At 42.0% G+C, this 21,228-nt stretch overlaps 1 protein-coding gene across 2 annotated transcripts in view; it reads right to left on the bottom strand.

Moving 5' to 3' along the window:
• Positions 1-9,267: 9,267 nt before the first annotated feature.
• The window catches only part of LOC309548349 (uncharacterized protein), a 53,973-nt gene continuing 42,012 nt past the window's right edge, over positions 9,268-21,228 (bottom strand). For both annotated transcript variants that reach the window (XM_082248286.1, XM_082248287.1), the window contains 3 exons: positions 15,272-15,351; positions 12,548-12,622; positions 9,268-9,781 (listed from right to left, as the gene is read on the bottom strand). In XM_082248286.1, coding sequence (XP_082104412.1) covers positions 12,548-12,622; positions 15,272-15,351 — 155 coding nt within the window. In that variant the 3' untranslated portion in view covers positions 9,268-9,781. The remainder of the gene's footprint in view (positions 9,782-12,547; positions 12,623-15,271; positions 15,352-21,228) is intronic.

Below are 21,228 nucleotides of genomic sequence, written 5' to 3'. Positions count from 1 at the left end.
TGGAAAGGTGGATCTCTCTCACACGTACCAACACAGACTATCCCCCAATTTAACTGATCCCCAAAGGTTTTTGATTAAATAGCGGAATAGAAAATATGATCCCAAAAAAGTGTATGTATATCACACGTACACAACCACACTAGGCCCCAATTACTATTGTTTGTACCCCTAAAAGGCTAGGAGTAGGGGGAGTATGGAACAGGCAGCACCCTCAAACCTTCAGAAGTATGAGATGAACCCCAACAACTTGGAAAGGTGGATCTCTCTCACACGTACCAACACAGACTATCCCCCAATTTAACTGATCCCCAAAGGTTTTTGATTAAATAGCGGAATAGAAAATATGATCCCAAAAAAGTGTATGTATATCACACGTACACAACCACACTAGGCCCCAATTACTATTGTTTGTACCCCTAAAAGGCTAGGAGTAGGGGGAGTATGGAACAGGCAGCACCCTCAAACCTTCAGAAGTATGAGATGAACCTCAACAACTTGGAAAGGTGGATCTCTCTCACACGTACCAACACAGACTATCCCCCAATTTAACTGATCCCCAAAGGTTTTTGATTAAATAGCGGAATAGAAAATATGATCCCAAAAAAGTGTATGTATATCACACGTACACAACCACACTAGGCCCCAATTACTATTGTTTGTACCCCTAAAAGGCTAGGAGTAGGGGGAGTATGGAACAGGCAGCACCCTCAAACCTTCAGAAGTATGAGATGAACCCCAACAACTTGGAAAGGTGGATCTCTCTCACACGTACCAACACAGACTATCCCCCAATTTAACTGATCCCCAAAGGTTTTTGATTAAATAGCGGAATAGAAAATATGATCCCAAAAAAGTGTATGTATATCACACGTACACAACCACACTAGGCCCCAATTACTATTGTTTGTACCCCTAAAAGGCTAGGAGTAGGGGGAGTATGGAACAGGCAGCACCCTCAAACCTTCAGAAGTATGAGATGAACCCCAACAACTTGGAAAGGTGGATCTCTCTCACACGTACCAACACAGACTATCCCCCAATTTAACTGATCCCCAAAGGTTTTTGATTAAATAGCGGAATAGAAAATATGATCCCAAAAAAGTGTATGTATATCACACGTACACAACCACACTAGGCCCCAATTACTATTGTTTGTACCCCTAAAAGGCTAGATGAGGAGTAGGGGGAGTATGGAACAGGCAGCACCCTCAAACCTTCAGTATGAGATTGTGTTCACTGTACCCCACAAAGATTGAGTTCACTGCACCCCACAATGATTGTGTTCACTGCACCCCACAAAGATTGTGTTCACTGCACCTCACAAAGATTGTGTTCACTGTACCCCCCAAAGATTGTGTTCACTGCACCCCACAAAGATTCTGTTCACTGTACCCCACAAAGATTGTGTTCACTGCACCCCAAAAAGATTGTGTTCACTGCACCCCAAAAAGGATGTTGTTCACTGCACCCCAAAAAGGATGTTGTTCACTCCACCCCAAAAAGATTGTGTTCACTGCACCCCACAAAGATTGTGTTCACTGCACCCCAAAAAGATTGTGTTCACTGCACCCCAAAAATGATTTTGTTCACTGCACCCCAAAAAGGATTTTGTTCACTGCACCCCAAAAAGGATGTTGTTCACTCCACCCCAAAAAGATTGTGTTCACTGCACCCCAAAAAGATTGTGTTCACTGCACCCCACAAAGGATTTTGTTCACTGCACCCCAAAAAGATTGTGTTCACTGCACCCCAAAAAGGATGTTGTTCACTGCACCCCAAAAAGGATTTTGTTCACTGCACCCCAAAAAGATTGTGTTCACTGCACCCCACAAAGGATTTTGTTCACTGCACCCCACAAAGATTGTGTTCACTGCACACCAAAAAGGATTGTGTTCACTGCACCCCAAAAAGATTTTGTTCACTGCACCCCAAAAAGATTGTGTTCACTGCAGCCCAAAAAGATTGTGTTCACTGCAGCCCAAAAAGATTGTGTTCACTGCAGCCCAAAAAGATTGTGTTCACTGCAGCCCAAAAAGATTGTGTTCACTGCAGCCCAAAAAGATTGTGTTCACTGCAGCTCACACACAGAAAAATGGATGTGGATCACTGACACCTGCCTATCTCCAATCCCACACCACACAGCAATATCGATTGTAGTTTGTAGAACACAGTTTCCCTAAAATTCAGCAGACTCTGTCCCTAACAGGATTGAGAAGAGATCGTAGATCAGGATTGAGTGCAGACCCCACCCCCCACACAGCAATATCGATTGTAGTTTGTAGAAGACACTGACCCTATATAATTCAGCAGACTCTATCCCTAAAATGCCTACAACTCGCCCTGCCTAAACACTCCGACCTGTCCCTCAATTCTATCCGGACACAAATGGTTTTTTCCTGCCTATCTTTCCCTAATCAGCAGCCAGCACGTTGATGTGTGCTCTGTCCCTGAATCTAAGCAGCATAATGACGCCGCTGCGGCTGCCTCGAACTTATAAAGACTTGGTCACATGCTTCAGACGGCCAATCACAGCTACTGAGACATTTGCAGGCATGGCTGGGATGGCTTAAGGCACACCAGTTAAACGATTGTTGATTGGCTGTTGAAAGCCCGCCATGAAAAGAGCGCCAAAGCATGCAAAACCCGGAAATAAAACGACCGAACACGGATTTTTACCCGAACATACAGTAAAGTGTCCGTGTCCGTGTTCGGGTACAAAAAATCCAATTATTCGGTACGAACACGAATAATACAGTCCGTGTTCGCTCAACACTAATTGTAAGAAAATAAAAACTAAAATAGGATTTTCTCTTGAAAAAGATATGAATCGACTCTTTATCTAGGGTTATATCCTAACCCTATATTGCACTTTGTGTTACATATTTGGGACTTTGAAAGCTGGATTGTGGACCCAAATTACTCTAAAAAATAAGGAGACCTATATAGCCATCCTAAATGTTCAGCTATATCATTGGAGGTCTGTAGGTACTACTGGGGTCAAAACAATAGTCTATGAATAATAAAAGGTAGATTGGCGCTGAAACGTACAATTAATATGAGTAATAATGCGAAATATAAAAAAACACATCCGTGTAAATCAAATTGCAGAGAGTGCATAACATGCAGAAAAAGTTTTAATCAACTCCCAACATGTGAAAAAGTGAATATATTCACTAAAAACAGCTAACTAAAAATAAAAAGTCCATAAATGAGTGAATCAAAGGAGTGAAAAAAAATATCTGATGATCCAAAAAATGTGAATAATGTCCAATTTTAAGGGTGTCACCAATGTGGAATCCCAACAGATAGCATCCACAATCAAGTGCAATGGCTGCTTACCTTAATTTTGGAGTGATAAAGCATTTATCATATGTGATATTCTCATTTGTGAGGCTCATTCCACGGTGACATTATTTAGAAGAGTTGGAAGTGTAGATGCATAGCAATCTTAATGGCTCCTTGGCAGTTGGCTCATGAAATGATAAATGGAAGCTCCATAGTGTAATATGTAAAAGACAATTTATTGTAAAAACAATAAGCAGGAGGCGGGTGACGTCACTTCCGGTCAACAGCCGAGACTGGAAGTTCGGTGATTTTCATGCTGTTTAATGTGGGGACCCCTCAGTCCTATCTAGAAAAGTAGATTACCAGCACCTTCATTTGTGAACCTCAAATGTAGGTTTTCTACAATAAATCGTCTTTTACATAGTTACATAGTTACATAGTAGTTGAGGTTGAATAAAGACAATAGTCCATCCAGTTCAACCTGTGTAGGCGCGCGTGGCCGTAATCATCTCTCATACCCCTTAATGTACTGATCCTTAAGATGTACATCCAAGAGTCTTTTGAAAGTAGCCATACTTCCCGCAGAAACTACCTCTTGTGGTAGAAAATTCCACACTCTTGTAGCCCTAACAGTAAAGAACCCCCTGCGTTGCCTGAGGTCAAAACGCTTCTCCTCTAATTGCATTGTATGTCCTCGAGTCCTTATGCAATCCTTGTGACTGAATAGCTTTTTTTCTATGCTGAGATCATCCCCATTGAGGTATTTATAAATTGCTATCATGTCTCCTCTCGGGCATCTCTTCTCCAGGGAGAATAAATTAAGCGATTGTAGACGCTCTTCATAATTAAGGTCCTCCAATCCCCTAATTTGTTTAGTTGCCCTTCTCTGGACTTTCTCCAGCTCCAACACATCCCTCCTGAGGACTGGCAACCAGAACTGGACAGAATACTCCAGATGTGGTCAGACCAGAGTTTTATAAAGTGGTAGGATTATAGTTTTATAAAGTGGTAGGAGCGCACCCCCTCCTGAATCATACCAGGCCACATGCCCTCAACATGGGAGGGTGGGTTCTTTTGGGCAGGGGGTTCTGCCCCCCCACCCCAAAGCACCTTGCCCCAATGATGATGGGGACAGGGGTCTCTTCCCCACAACTGTGGGCTGTGGGTGTGGGGGTCTGCGGGGGGAGGCCTATCAGAATCTGTAAGCCCTCTTTAACAAGGGGGCCCCCAGATCCCGCCCCCCCTCATGCGAATGGATATCGGGTACATCGTACCCCTACCCATTCACCAAAAAACTGTACAAAAAAAAAAAAGAATGACAAAAGCTCGTTTTGGACAAGTCCTTTATTAAAAAATAAAAATAAAAAAATAGTGTCCCGCGATGTAAATCCATTGTCAATTACGTCGCCTGCCGCGCCGAAAAATAGAAAAAAACAAAACAAAACGCTCCTGCCGCTTCACACGCCTCTTGGTGAATGAGCTGCTAGAGCTGTGACAGCTCTTTTATAAGAAAGGGGCAGGGACATCCGGTGGTGGCAACGCCCCTTCTGACGTGACGTCAGTAGTTTATATACTGCACCAGCAGAGTGCATTATGGTTCTGGTGCAGTGAATACATTTACTGACATCACGTCAGAAGGGGCAGGTGTTCCCGCCCCTTTCTTATAAAAGAGATGTCACAGCTCTAGCCGCTCATTAGGCTGGACGTGTGTAAAGCAGCGGAAGCTCTTTATTTTTTGGGTGCTTTTTGGGTGCTGCGGGCGAACTTCCCGCCGAACGCCCTATTACGTTTGACTCGAACATTCGACTCAAACGTTCGACTCAAACATCAAGCCCATCCTTACTCAACAATACACAGGTACTTAACAATACACAGGTACTCAATACTACTCAACTATACACAGGTACTCAACAATACTCAGTTACTCAACAATAATCAGTTACTCAACATAACACAGGTACTCAATACTACTCTACAATACTCAGTTACTCAACAAAAATCAGTTACTCAATAATACACAAGTACTCAACAAAACACAGGTATTCAATACTACTCAACAATACACAAATACTCAACAATACTCAGTTACTCAACAATAATCAGTCATTCAACAATACACAGGTACTCAACAATAATGAACTAGTACAGGGTGCCAGACAGTCAGCCACCCACCACAGGGTGCCAGCCAGCCACCCACCGCAGCGTGCCAGACAGCCAGCCAGCCACCCACCACAGGGTGCCAGACAGCCACCCACGGACAGGGTGACAGACAGTCAGCCACCCACAGGCCCTGTACTAGCCAGCCACAGGCACTGTACCAGCCAGCCGCCCACAGGCCCTGTATTAGCCAGCCAACCCCAGGCCCTGTGCCAGCCACCCACCCACTACAGGGTGCCAGCTAGCCAGCCACCCACCCACCACCATGACACTCCCACCACCATGCTGGACTGTAGGCAAAACACAAATGTCTTTGTACTCTTCACCTGGTTGCCACCACATACCATCTGAACCAAATAAGTTTATATTGGTCTCATCAACAGTTGCAGTAATCCATGTCCTTAGTCTGCTTGTCTTTAGCAAACTGATTGCGGGCTTTGTGGTGCATCGTCTTAAGAAGAGGCTTCCTTCTGAGACCATAGCCATGCATACCAATTTGATGCAGTGTGCAGCGTATGGTCTGAGCACTGACAGGCTGACACCCTATACCTTCAACCTCTGCAGCAATGCTGGCAGCACTCATACGTTTATTTCCCAAAGGCAACCTCTGGACATGACGCTGAGCACGTGTACTCAACTTCTTTGTTCGACCATGGCGAGGCCTGTTCTGAGTGGAACCTGTCCTGTTAAACCGCTGTATGGTCTTGGCCACCATGCTGCAGCTCAGTTTAAGGGTCTTGGCAATCTTCTTATAGCCTAGGCCATCTTTATGTAGATCAAAAATTCTTTTTTCAGAGAGTGCTTTGCTGCGAGGTGCCATGTTGAACTTCCAGTGACCAGTATGAGATAGTGAGGGCAATAACACCAAATTTAACACACCTGCTCCCCATTCACACCTGAGACCTTGTAACACTAACGAGTCACATGACATTGGGGAGGGAAAATGGCTAATTGGGCCCAATTTGGACGTTTTCAATCAGGGGGGGTACTCACTTTTGTTGCCAGCAGGTTAGACATTAATGGCGTGTGTTGAGTTATTTTGACTTTAAATTTACACTGTTATAAAAGCTGTACACTCACTACATTGTAGCAAAGTGTCATTTCTGCAGTGTTGTCACATGAAAAGGTATAATAAAATATTTTGTTAGATACTGTAAGTCTAATGAACCTTTGTAGCTATATAATCAACTTTTTATGAAATGAATATGTTAAATATAAAGGAAAAGATCTATTGTGTATATGGTGGGATATTACCATTTCTGGACACCATGGTTATGACAGGATTTAACTCTAAATGGGGGCAAAATTTATGTTGGGTCAGAAGAAAAATGGTTGGCTTTTTGTCATTGATATCATTGTAATAGAGATCTCGTAGGGTTTTTGATGAGAATAAAAAGGAGGAAACTAGCTAAAATGAATTAAACACACTTTTTATTGAAGTACAGTACTTGTAAACGTTCTGTATCTTCTTGAAATTTGACAAATGTAATATAGAGCTGTAAAGATTAGTAGACACTAGTACAGTTGCAAATTTTTTTTTTTTTTTTACCAAAAATGTGCCATTTTTTTGTTTGCCATTTTCCCATGCCAGTCAGTGGCTTGATCCTTTATAAATGCGACCAAAGGCAGCAGGTGAACTCCCCAAAAAACTATGATCTCTTTAAAGGCCAAGCAAACATATTCTAGATAATAACATTTGCACTTTTGAGTAAATGTACAGTATATTCAATGATTTATTTTGCATAAATATGTAATAGAGATCAGGTTCATGAAACATGTGTATTCATGTTTCCCTTACAGTTTTTAATTATATGCGAACAAGAGGACAGCCATATTGCTTACATTACATACAAAGGCTTTATAAGCAGTGCCACATTGATTCTGTGTTATTGTACCCTCTAACAATGCAGTTATGTGAGTTAATCTATTCAGAGGTTTTAATTAAAGCAGAATGAAACTGTATCTGAGCACCACAAACTTAAAACGCTATTTATTCATTTTTAATATTCAAGGCAAACTCGCCCATCCATCAATGACTGCATGCTGTATTTTGCTGAGAAATCACTTTGAAAAACACCCCCTAGCATTTCTGGCCATCATTAGTAAGGACAGATGATTCATGTAGCATTTAATGCCTGGAATCCATCAGCCCTTAGCTCAAGCATAGCAGCATAAGGATTAAAGATATTTAATGTTGATTGAGAGAGTTTAGTTCCACTTTAACTAAAGCACTAAGGTGAGATGTAGTAAATTAGCCACCAAACCTCTAGAAGTTAATCTCCAAATCTCTACTTTTATATCTAAACCCAATAACAAACATGTAATATGCTGAAGCTTACCAATTTATAGATGTGGTGGCTGCATTTGTTTTCTATTTTCATGTTTTTTACGCTTTACGTTCACCTGGTAATCCTGTCAACAACACAGTTCCTGTGTTAGGGTGACAATGTTCGCTCACTGCACTGCATTTATAGAGGGGTAGCACTTTCACCCTAGAACAGGACTATACAACTTCTCCCCTTACCTCTTCTCCATAACATGGAGGGGAGGTGACAACTGAAAACATTTCTAACTGATAACAGTCAGCACAGGCTGTCATCCATAGAATAGAGAGAAAATAAGTTTATCAGCTCATAAGATGTTTGGCAGGATCAACAGGTATTTTTGCACTTATCAAAGAGATAATACAAAATGCTCTCAATTGTATAAAAGTAAAATAAGCAAATTAGAGAAGTTCATTGCTAGAGTCTACTGTATATACATTTTAACACAATGCAGAGAAAAACACATACAAATGTTAAAGTATTAATTTTACAAGAAATGTATTCTGATATACAGTAACAGTGTAATAAAAAAATGCACATTTTATCATGAAGGGGTTTATTTAACAATGTTTCCGACAAAGAATAACACAACTTTCACCCAAGGTGTACACATTTCTATAAATGTTTTGTAACCAGATAAATGTGTGAATCTTGGGTGAAAGCTTTGTGAATCTTGGGTAAAAAAACACTGACAAAATTGCCCCTACAAAGCAGTCACTGAGCTCCAGGTTAGTGACTGTGTGCTGAGAGGTGCATTGTGGGGGAACGATATCAGCAGTCTGTTGCAGGCAGGAGGAAGCATTTCCTAAGTCTCCTCTCCCCCCAGTCACAACTCAACTTTATAGCTGGTCATCAGGCGAAAGGCATCATCTAGGAATCAATTTATCTGAACCAATATGTGTGAACACAGCCAATGTAAAATGCTCTATGAATATAGGACAGGCGTATGAATGAAAGTTCCACCTCTTCTGTTCATGGATCGTTTTTCATAGTGGGAAGCGATAGTACAGCTTTTAATAATGGAGTAGGGGATGGGGAATGGGCAGACACAGCTGGCACTTTGATGAAGACCTGTGAAAGTTTCAGTAACTCGTATTAATCCCTGCAACACAAGAAGATCAAAACTGGGGGAGGGGGTATATCATGGGGGTGGTAGAGGAATGAAGATTTCAATAAACATAGCAGTCACCAGCACAAGGGACACTTTCCACTCAATTTAAGTAATGTCCCTGGTGCATACAACAAAAAAAAAAAAAATATTACACTTACCTTAAAGGATAAATTTAACTTTGAGAACATGTTACATGTTTCACGCATTTTTAAGGTGGAACATGTGACATGTATTAGCGCCTACAACCCCCAACCCCCCTTTCCTCCTCTTACAGCAGGCGGGGGATCTTCTCCACATGGCCACATCATCCATTCACAAAATACTGTGAATGAATGAACTACAAGTACCGACATATTTTGCAGCTTATGGCTTATAGTCCTCAATGAACTATCAGCGCACTGTTGAGCACTCCAGGTAGTTAATTGATTTTCCTGTCATTTTGTAACTGCCTGTCGTACGAGGTACATGTAGACAGCTTACACTGGCAGTCTGTAGGAGCCCTGCATTAAACCCAAGATCTGCTGATCACGGGTCCAATACGTTCCAGTCTTTCCAGGTTACACCAGATTATATTTAAATCAGTCAAAGTTAGGAACCCTGGAAATAAACTTACTTATGCCATGCCAATGTAGTACAAATATTCAACTTTGCCTACTACACTTATCTATAAATAGAATTATAATTACAATGATTTTGTTCAGGGCGCATTTTACACTTTCAACACAGCTATGCTATTAAATGGTTGCTGATGCAGATTCGTTTAATTGTATTACTCTAGACATTTATTCCTTAAGATAATAGTAAGTTGCAAACATAAGAAGGAATGGGAAATCATCAGGCTGTTCCATTGATGAGAAGGATTCTTTCGCTGGATAAATTGTTCATAAAGCAGGTATATAATAAGCTAATGGAAACAAAAAAAGAGTAACAAAAGTTTTAGCAAAATAGTAATTACTTTCTAAATACTTATCTTCTACTTATATGACTTTAACAGGCTGATTAAAGTATAACTAAAGGCAAAACTATTTAGAACTTTTGGATAGAGTGCAGAGGGATTAGAAAGTTTGTCAGGTTTTAATGCTGTCTGTGTCCCCGTTAGGCAGATTCACCTTCTTCATTTGTCCTGTTTACCATTATCATTGAAAGTGAAAGTAAAAGTAAAACCCAAATTTTGGGTTGTCCCAAGGAAAAGCAATAGAGGGGAAATCTTCCCAGTGCAGGTTTTTAAGTAATAGAGGGGAAATCTTCTCAGTGCAGGTTTTTAAGAGGACTTGAGGTATAGTAGGGGTAGAGATCCCAGATGAGGAGCAAGTAGAAGTGAGAAGTCTACATTTTTTTATGATGTGGGTCTTTCAGGTGCTGTTGCTAATGGACTGCATTGCAGGTCGTCATATGTCGTATCAAGCATTTGGTGCCCAAGCGGCTAGTGTTTTGGCCACGCTTGATCCGCGTCAGACAGAGATTGCAAACAGCAACGCTGCAGTATGCTGCACTTGTGTTGAAAAAAGTCCACACCGATGAACTTTTGAAAGTCAGCGGCACTCTGCACCTGTGAAGCTCAGTGGTGTGATGCAATAGGGTGGCTTCCCCTAATCCGGCCCCTAGAGGACATTCTGCCTCGTTGGAGTTGTGCCGCCTGCTCTTTCCTTTCCTCCTCTATTCTCTCAGGCACCCAAGTACGGTCAATGACCTCATCATCCCCTCCCTCCTCGTCACTGAAGCAAACTTGGCGGTATGCAGCATTTGGGAGAACATGACTGCTAGTTTCTTGTCTGTCATTGTCACCCCCTCTCTCTAGGCTCACGATATTACCTTCATCAACCTGGGAATCAACATTGAAGCATTCAAATTGCTGCGTATCCTCCAGCATCATGTAACTGATACTATGATCAAATATTTCAGGTGACTCCTCCATGCATGATGGTGAGGCTACGGAAGGAGTAGCTGTGGACAAGGAGCCTGTGGATTAGACTGCTTAGGCAGCTGGGGTGGAAAGCAAACTAGTATGAGCCTGGGTGACAGAGGATGAGGGGGATGAGGACGGCTTAGTTATCCACTCCACCATTCTTCTGCATGTTGTGGCTCAATAACACGGCCAGCACCTGTATATAAGGAAAAGCATGCCCCCTTGCAGAGGATGCACCATGTCTGCAACCACCACTTTTCACTGTGGACACAGAGGCTGCTTGCCCTCTTTTAGTGGCCTGTGAGTGTCTGCCTCTCCTTGTTGGCCTTTCAGACATGATGGGGATTTTTGGGGGGTTTTTATAACTTTGTTTATAGAATGTGGCATGGAAATATGATGCTTGCGTGCAATACTTTTGTGCTTGGTTCACTATAACATCTTATTATTGTTTTTTTTTTTTTTTTGGGGGGGGGGGGGTATTTATCATTTTTTATTATAGAGTGTGGGAAGAGAATATGATGCTTGAGCGCAATACTTTTGTACTTGGTGCACTGTAAACCGTTTTATTATATATTTTTTTCTAATAAAGAAAAACGTAATAAAGCCAAAAAAGAGAAAACCCCTGCTGATGCAGAAGGAATAGCACCCTTGGCGCAAAAGGGGAGACAGAAATTATGCCCTTAATAACAAAAGTGCTGCTGCGCCACATAAAAAACCAACTGCTGACGCAGAAGGAATAGCACCTGCGACACAAAAGGGGGGACAGCAATTATGCCTTAAATAAAATGATTGCTGCTGCACCACAAAAAAACCCCACTGCTGATGCTGAAGGAATAGTACCTGCAAAACAAAAGAGTGGACAGCAATTATGCCCTAAATAAAATTAGTGCTGCCGCACCACAAAAAAAACCCCACTGCTGATGCAGAAGAAATAGCACCTGCAACACAGAAGAGAGAGTACTAATATTTCAGCAACAGAGCCTAATGCTGCAAAAAAGAAGAAGAAATTAAAAAAAAAAAAAAAAATGGGATCAGTGGGTGACACAGACGTGTTTTATACACCAACACTTCAGTGGCCCCACTACACTGGGTTACCCAAAAATCACAGCACAGCACTACACTGACTACACTACACTGTGGTACACAAGAATCAGCACAGCACTACACTAAACTGACTGCAGCACACTGTGTTACACAAGATGAACCGACACAGCACTACACTACACTGACTGCACTACACTGTGTTACACAAGAATCAGCCCTACACTGCCCTGCAATGACTGCATTAAATATGAAAGCACAATCCACCAACTACCTGCCTAATCTCCACTAACACACTACACACGGCTGTTGTGTAGACAGCTTTATATAGTGTGGGGCGTGGACTTAGCCCCTAAACCATGATTGGCTCTGACAGGACATTGTGCTGGGATTGGCCGAAGCATACAGTTCAGGTGCATGCTTTGGCCAATCACAAGCACTTAATGCACTGCAATCGCTCAGTGCATTATGGGGTGCTTGTCGGCGGGCAAACTTCCTGCCCAGCACCACATTTGTTCGTGTGTTCAGCGAATTTACGTTCGACTCGAACATTCAGCCCATCATTAGTGATAATGACATAACCTAACAAATGCCACAATATCATCATCAGAGATGGAGCCAATGAAATCAAAGATATGTTATTCCTCATTTGTTCATTAGGCTTTTTTAAATCATGGTGCATAAAGTAGAACATTTTAAATGTAATCGTAAACTTTGACCTACCTATGCTTTCATATTGTTTAGTGGAATCATTGAATCTTCGGGATGTTTGTTGAAGTTCAAAGAATAACTCATTTTCTAAAAACAAAACAAAAAAATATAGAGATGTAAATAAAACACTTTTTTTTAGTTTTGATTGATTTTTATGATCTATCCCCATGTAGTACCCTCCTAGGTAGGTTCTAGTGAGAGAGTATAGTTTTTGGCTCTGTCTGCCTATCAGAGGAGCTGCAGGCACATCTATATTGCTCTCTGCCTATTAGAGAGCAGGATCTGTTAGTGAGGTCTGCTCATTGTGCTCAGTATGCAATTCATTATGTCTAGAGAGTGTTTTACACTGGTACAATAGGGATGCATGTTGGACAGTGGGAGGAAACCTGACAAATGGATGCATAGGCTTTGGTACAGTCCTGGTGATTGGCAGGGGCAGGTCACCTCGGTGCATTATGGGATACTGTATAAAAGCCAAGAGCACATATGCTGCGGGGTCTTTGGCTGGAGAGCAGAGTCCCAGATGGAAGGTGGCGGCTGCCTCCTCCTCTGTAGCAGTGGCACGTAGCCTCAGGAGGTAGTTTTGAGGGCCAGAGGAACGGAGCTGAACCCAGAGGTCCAGGGAAGCTAACTGAGGACAGACACTGGAGACTCTAGAAAAACAGTATCGTGAGTACAGGGGCTCGTGTCGAGGGGCCTGACCTAAGGGGGGCCACCCCAAGTGTAGGATAGTCAGTGGACTGGTGTCAGCAGTCAAGAAAGAGGATACTGAGGATACTGAGGATACTGAGGAGAGTGTCCTGAAGATAACCTTAGTTTATCAAGTCATCTTAGGAAAGAGACTTAAAGCTAAATTCACCTCAGTGGCAAGGTGGATCAACAGCCTGGCTGTACCAAGAAAAAGAAGTCCTCCAATATTGTCTATAGTTAATTTGGATTATCCCACAATTGCTTTATCCCAGCCCTAATTTATAATAAACAACTATACACCCCTGGACTGATTAGTGGACGAGCCAAAGAGGAAAAGTGAGAGACTGTGCATGTCAAGGTTGCTAATGGTAACTCAGGGGGACCCCGTAAGTGTGAAATCTGGCAGTCCTCAAGGGGACAGTGCTACACCTACATTTGTGTAGAAGCCAGAAGTTTTGCAAACTACATTATGATTAAATACTGTGGATTCAGAAAGTTGATTTCCTTTTATTGTCTACGAAGGTACAATTATTCAAGTAGTAGGACACCTGAATTATAGCTGGCTGGGTATAAGAATCAGCCTTCACTGTGCAGATTCAACATTGTACATTTAAAAAAAGTGTAAAATACAGTATATATTCAGACCCTTGTTTGGAAGTATGTGTAGGACAAAATATCTATGTCTTCTGGAGTCATGTATTCCTAATAGGGCCCCAATATATAGGAATAGAGGACACAGAGAAAGCCCCTTAGATCCGTGTGGAGATCATGATAAACCATGTAGGTTGAATTTTATTAAAAAGAATACATAGGATGGGTGCTTAAACAGTAAAAATGCTAGATAGAGGGATTGTCCCTTGTTATAAAATTAACCTCATCTTACCTTCTAATGTGGCCTCAGGTCCTTCAATTGTTTTGCAGATAATTAGTTTACCCAAAACTCATACAAGTCTGCAACTACTGTATAAAATACAGCTTGTATTCCATTGGACAAAAAAATGTGACGGATATCTAATTGATCAATAGTTAGGCACAGGGGGTGAAGGTGGTACAGAGTACATAATAGAGCAACCTAGGTTTGGGAGATCCTAGAGAACACTGAAGATAGTCCAAAGATATGAGGAGGTACACCTGGAGGTGCCTGCCATATAGACTTTTTAGACCTGGGGCTACATTAGAAGGAAAGGTTAAAACAGGGCTTTGCATGATATCTCTCACTTTTCTGTTATGTTAGTCTATGGAGACACAAAGGGATTTGATTTGCTAAAACTGAAGAGTACAAAATCTGGTGCAGCTCTGCACAGAAACCAATCAGCTTCCAGGTTTATTTTTGTCAAAGCTTAATTGAGAAAGCTGAAGTTAAAAGTTGATTGGCGACCATGAACAGCTGCACCAGATTTTGCACTATCCAGTTTTAGTAAATCCCCCCCCCCCCCCCCCAAAAAAAACAAAGTTTAATTCTAATGACCACCTTAGCCCCCCTCCCCCTTTTTTATATTTAATATTTACTTAGATGGGGAAGGGTTTGACCTTCTGTTAAATTCTGTTAAGTTCACTTCTCTATTTATACTGGTGACCTCTGGCCCCAAGAAAGAAATTCAGGGGAAATCAAACATTTTAGAGTTGTTCACACAGGTTAGAGGAAAAAATGTTCCAATGGTTACATTGGTTCCAGAGAAAACTGTCTAATGCAAGGTATACACATTGATTATTTTTGACTTGCGAGCCGAACAAAAATACTCAAACAGCTTCTCCTTTCCATGCTATACAGTGCAGATCGAGAATCTGCCACTATGGCTATTGTTTTTGACAACTGCAACCTGTCAGAATACCTGAACAACAGCTGCATCTGATTGGCGAAAGGTTGGGTAGTTTCATGGTCATTGAGCACCAAGACTACAGAAACTGCTACCCGAAGTGACAGTTTTAGCTGGTTTGGACACCATACATAGATACTAATATTGGAACTGGAACTAATACTGGAACTATTCTAGCCATGTGTATATGACAGGCTGTGATTATTATTTTAAGGTTTAAAATACTTACTCTTTTATTTCTTATATGGTATACTAAACAGCTGATGATGATAATAAAGAAAAAAACCACCAAGCAGCCAATGAGAACACCTTGAGGGAAAAAAATGTATTTAGTAAAAGTATTATTGACATAAATGGAAAACATTTGCTAAAAACAGATTCTATTTATTGTACAATCATCTGCTTCTCTTCTAGCACTAACAAATTTCCAATCCTTAGCAAGAATAATTGGATCTGACTTCCCGAACTGCAGTACCACAGATGAAATCTGACATGTTAAAAAAGACTAATATACAGTATCTCCCATAAGTGAGTACACCCCTCACATTTTTGTAAATACAAAGTATTTTATTATATCTTTTCATGTGACAACACTGAAGACATTACACTTTGCTACAATGTAATGAGTGTACATCTTGTATAACAGTGTAACTTTGCTGTCCCTTCAAAATAATTCAACACACAGAGATTAATGGCTAAACCGCTGGCAACAATAGTAAGTACACCCCTAAGTGAAAATGTCCAAAATGGGCCCAAAGCGTCAATATTTTGTGTGGCCACCATTATTTTCCAGCGCTTCCTTAACCCTTTTGGGCAGGGAGTTCACCAGAGCTTCACAGGTTGCCACTGGAGTCCTCTTCCACTCCTCCATGGCGACATCACTGAGCTGGTGGATGTTAGAGACCTTGCGCTCCTCCACCTTCTGTTTGAGGATGCTCCACAGATGATCAATGGGGTTTAGGTCTGTAGACATGCTTGGCCAGTCCATCACCTTTACCCTCAGCTTCTTGATTAGCAAGGCAGTGGTCATCCTGGAGGTGTGTTTAGGGTTGTTATCATGTTGGAATACTGTCCTGCCGCCCAGTCTCTGAAGGGAGGGGATCATGCTCTGCTTCAGTATGTCACAGTACATGTTGGCATTCATGGTTCCCTCAATGAACTGTAGCTCCCCAGTGCCGGCAGCACTCATGCAGCCCCAGACCAAGACACTCCCACCACCATGCTTGACTGTAGGCAAGACACACTTGTCTTTGTACTCCTCACCTGGTTGCTGTCACACATGCTTGACACCATCTGAACCAAATAAGTTTATCTTGGCCTCATCAGACCACAGGACATAGTTCCAGTAATCCATGTCCTTAGTCTGCTTGTCTTCTGCAAACTGTTTGCTGGCTTTCTTGTGCATCATCTTTAGAAGAGGCTTTCTTCTGGGATGACAGCCATGCAGACCAATTTGATGCAGTGTGCGGCATATAGTCTGAGCACTGACAGGCTGACCCCCCACCCCTTCAACCTCTGCAGGATTGCAGGATGCACTCATACATCTATTTCCGAAAGTCAATCTCTGGATATGACGCTGAGCATGTGCACTCAACTTCTTTGGTCGACGATGGCGAGGCCTGTTCTGAGTGGAACCTGTCCTGTTAAACCACTGTATGGTCTTGACTACTGTGCTGCAGCTCAGTTTCAATGTCTTGGCAAAATTCTTATAGCCTAGGCCATCTTTATGTAGAGCAACAATTATTTTTTTTTTTCGGATCCTCAGAGAGTTCTTTGCCATGAGGTGCCATGTTGAACTTATAATGACCAGTATGAGAGAGTGAGAGCGATAACACCAAATTTAACGCACCTGCTCCCAATTCACACCTGAGACCTTGTAACACTAATGAGTCACATGACACTGGGGAGAGAAGTTGGCTAATTGGGCCCAATTTGGACATTTTCATTTAGGGGTGTACTCACTTTTGTTGCCAGCTGTTTAGACATTAATGACTGTGTGTTGAGTTATTTTGAGGGGACAGCAAATTTACACTGTTATACAAGCTGTACACTCACTACTTTACATTGTAGCAAAGTGTCATTTCTTCAGTGTTGTCACATGAAAAGATATAATTAAATATTTACAAAAATGTGAGGGGTGTACTAGCTTTTGTGAGATACTGTGTAAATATACATATATGTATGTACGTATATATATATATATATATATATATATATATATATATATATATATATAGTGGGTACGGAAAGTATTCAGACCCCCTTAAATTTTTCACTCTTTGTTATATTGCATCCATTTGCTAAAATCATTTAAGTCCATTCTTCTTCCTCATGAATGTACACATAGCACCCCATACTGACAGAAAAACACAGAATTGTTGACATTGTTGCAGATTTATTAAAAAAGAAAAACTGAAATATCACATGGTCCTAAGTATTCAGACCCTTTGCTGTGACACTCATATATTTAACTCAGGTGCTTTCCATTTGTTCTGATCATCCTTGAGATTGTTCTACACCCTCATTTGAGTCCAGCTGTGTTTGATTATACTGATTGGACTTGATTAGGAAAGCCACACACCTGTCTATATAAGACCTTCCAGATCACAATGCATGTCATGAGGTCAAAGGAACTGCCTGAAGAGCTCAGAGACAGAATTGTGGCAAGGCACAGATCTGGCCATGGTTACAAAAAGATTTCTGCTGCACTTAAGGTTCCTAAGAGCACAGTGGCCTCCATAATCCTCAAATGGAAGACGTTTGGGACGACCAGAACCCTTCCTAGAGCTGGCCGTCCGGCCAAACTGAGCTATCGGGGGAGAAGAGCCTTGGTGAGAGAGGTAAAGAAGAACCCAAAGATCACTGTGGCTGAGCTCCAGAGATGCAGTCAGGAGATGGGAGAAAGTTGTAGAAAGTCAACCATCACTGCAGCCCTCCACCAGTCGGGGCTTTATGGCAGAGTGGCCCGACGGAAGCCTCTCCTCAGTGTAAGACACATGAAAGCCCGCATGGAGTTTGCTAAAAAAACACCTGAAGGACTCCAAGATGGTGAGAAATAAGATTCTCTGGTCTGATGAGACCAAAATAGAACTTTTTGGCCTTAATTCTAAGCGGTATGTGTGGAGAAAACCAGGCACTGCTCATCACCTGTCCAATACAGTCCCAACAGTGAAGCATGGTGGTGGCAGCATCATGCTGTGGGGGTGTTTTTCAGCTGCAGGGACAGGACGACTGGTTGCAATCGAGGGAAAGATGAATGCGGCCAAGTACAGGGATATCCTGGACAAAAACCTTCTCCAGAGTGCTCTGGACCTCAGACTGGGCCGAAGGTTTACCTTCCAACAAGACAATGACCCTAAGCACACAGCTAAAATAACGAAGGAGTGGCTTCACAACAACTCAGTGACTGTTCTTGAATGGCCCAGCCAGAGCCCTGACTTAAACCCAATTGAGCATCTCTGGAGAGACCTAAAAATGGCTATCCACCAACGTTTACCATCCAACCTGACAGAACTGGAGAGGATCTGCAAGGAGGAATGGCAGAGGATCCCCAAATCCAGGTGTGAAAGACTTGTTGCATCTCTCCCAAAAAGACTCCTGGCTGTATTAGATCAAAAGGGGGCTTCTACTAAATACTGAGCAAAGGGTCTGAATACTTAGGAGCATGTGATATTTCAGTTTTTCTTTTTTAATAAATCTGCAACAATGTCAACAATTCTGTGTTTTTCTGTCAGTATGGGGTGCTATATGTACATTCATGAGGAAGAAGAATGAACTTAAATGATTTTAGCAAATGGCTGCAATATAACAAAGAGTGAAAAATTTAAGGGGGTCTGAATACTTTCCGTACCCACTGTATGTATGTGTGTATATATATATATATATATATATATATATATATACACCAGCTTACAAGGCTTTATTCCACGCTGTGTGGCAGTGGCTATCTTAGTACAGGATCAGGGCTTAGCTTTCTCATTTTTTAAAGCCATCCTTGCTCTATCCTGGGGCTTTGGGGGCTCCCTGAGAGACTGGGTGCCTGAGGCCTCTTAACTATCACTCTTGGACTTACTGCCTTTAAGGATCTTTGCCAAACATGGACTATACGGACTCTGTGCTTCCTCATGTGGATTATTTGCCAATCATAGACTCTGCATCTAATGAAAAATAGGGACTTGCTGGTGTTATTCAGGTATGATAACCTCATGGGCACTAAAGCAACTTGTACAGGAATTCATGTGAGTAGCTGCCTGATAATAACTGCTCCTGTGTTGCCTTTCTTTAGTAAAGTTATTGTTAACTGTTTAATGTCTAGTCTGAAGTTTCTCTCTCCTAAGTGGTGTATTGCATAGTGTAACCAATAATTTTTGTTTATCGCGCTGGCTGAACAAAAAAAATTATCCCTCTATGACCAAGTTAATGTAAAGATCAATAGGAAGCAAAAGAAGTGGAGTCACAGATCCAATATAAAAAATGAGGCATCAGTAGGAGAGGTGAAAAATGCACAGATATATAGAGCAAGTTAAACAGAAGCAGGGATATGCTTGCACTGCAGGTCCTAAGGTACAGCTTCCCCTCCAGCAGGCCATCAGAAGAACAATGAGCAGAAGTGTAGATGAATCACCAACAGTCACTTAGGATTACACTCCAATAGCAATTACCATAAGCACAATTGGGTGGGCTATGCCTTAGGTGATCCTGCAGACACAGGCTTGCCTAAGCCCTGTCAAATATCAGGAAGTACATTGCAACATCTAATGATGAAATCAATGCAAAAGGTAGATAACCTTTCTAGCTACCCTCTTTAGGACGGTAAATATCCACTTTTTGAGAAAAGGTCAGTTTTATGTATTGTTGTTACAAATGATGATGGCACATCACTGGAATGCTACATGACACTTAGCCTACATGCATAATGGTTTTCCTTTGAGTGCTACTACAACAGAATGGGTTTGCACAACATGGACAGCCATAGACAGGCAGCTGTGGACAACCATAGACATGCTGTATTCTTCTCCTAGAACTCACAACAAAATGTTTTCGATCTCTAATCCGAAGTTCGTGTATGAACAGCCAACAGACTCATCAAACTCTGGCTTTTTTAAGTTTTCCCTGAACTGTCTAGGAACAGCACTGTGCAAGCTCAAAGCAATTTAGCAACCTTTTATGGCCTGCCAGGGAACCTGTTGATCAGTTATTCTGTTTCTGTGTAGCTTCATGTCTGTGTTCCTACGTACTTAGAGTGTTTTGGGAAGGATGCTGGGGGCCCATTAGGTGGGGCAGGAGTTTGCTGTATTCCTACCAGGTTTCAGTCATGCCCCCCAGGGCCAGTGATGTTGGTATCAGGAAGTGGAGAGTCAGCATGGATACATAGTGCTCCGCCCCTGTCTGCCGCACCGTATTATTCATTTGCATGGTGCAGGGGACCGACCAAGATGCACAGCATTATATGTTGATATGTTGCTGGGGGCTGGCTCATCCACCTAATGGAAACGGATAACATTAATCCGGGCAGGCATTTAGAAACAAATGGAAGTCCTGCATCTATCCAGACCTGTTCCATTTCTCACCCTCTGCGGCATCATGACAGAGGGTAGGAGATGGAACAGGTCTGGACAGAAGCAGGAATTTCATGCTTTCAAAATGCCTGCCTTGGATCAAGATTTGAATGTAGGACCCTATTTATGAAAGTGGGACTGAGCAGTCTGTTGTGAAGGGGGGATCTGACTCTAGAGGCTAACTCTGATGAAAAAGAAAGGAGGGGGGGGGGGGGGTAAGGTGACAGGAGATGTATCATTCTGTGCAGATAATACCCTGTAGGTGTCCTTCAGCCTAATAACTACAGTTCAGGACTAGGGTGCCTTGTGACTTTTAAACGACAAGGTGATAAGATTAGGGCATATATTCCCATCTAGGGTGTCTCAATTAGCAGTCCCAAACAACTGGTTACTGACTCACTATATAAATTAATGTGGTTCTTTTTAAGCTAAAGACACAATCCTAATAACACCAGGGAGGCCAAAGAAAGACAACGCACCAAAGTAGCTTCACCAGAGGACCAACAGCAATGTAACCAGTAGAAATACTTTATTGGGATCACTTATCAAAAAAACAATATTTAGCCAAAAGGCATGAAAAATCCCCCGGTCACTGTTAAAGTGATTGTAAATGATCACCTTGTAAAAC

This window comes from Pelophylax lessonae (genome assembly GCF_965119305.1).
Source record: "Pelophylax lessonae genome assembly, chromosome: 1".
Lineage (NCBI taxonomy): Eukaryota > Metazoa > Chordata > Amphibia > Anura > Ranidae > Pelophylax > Pelophylax lessonae.
This window is presented reverse-complemented; position numbering and strand designations above follow the sequence as displayed.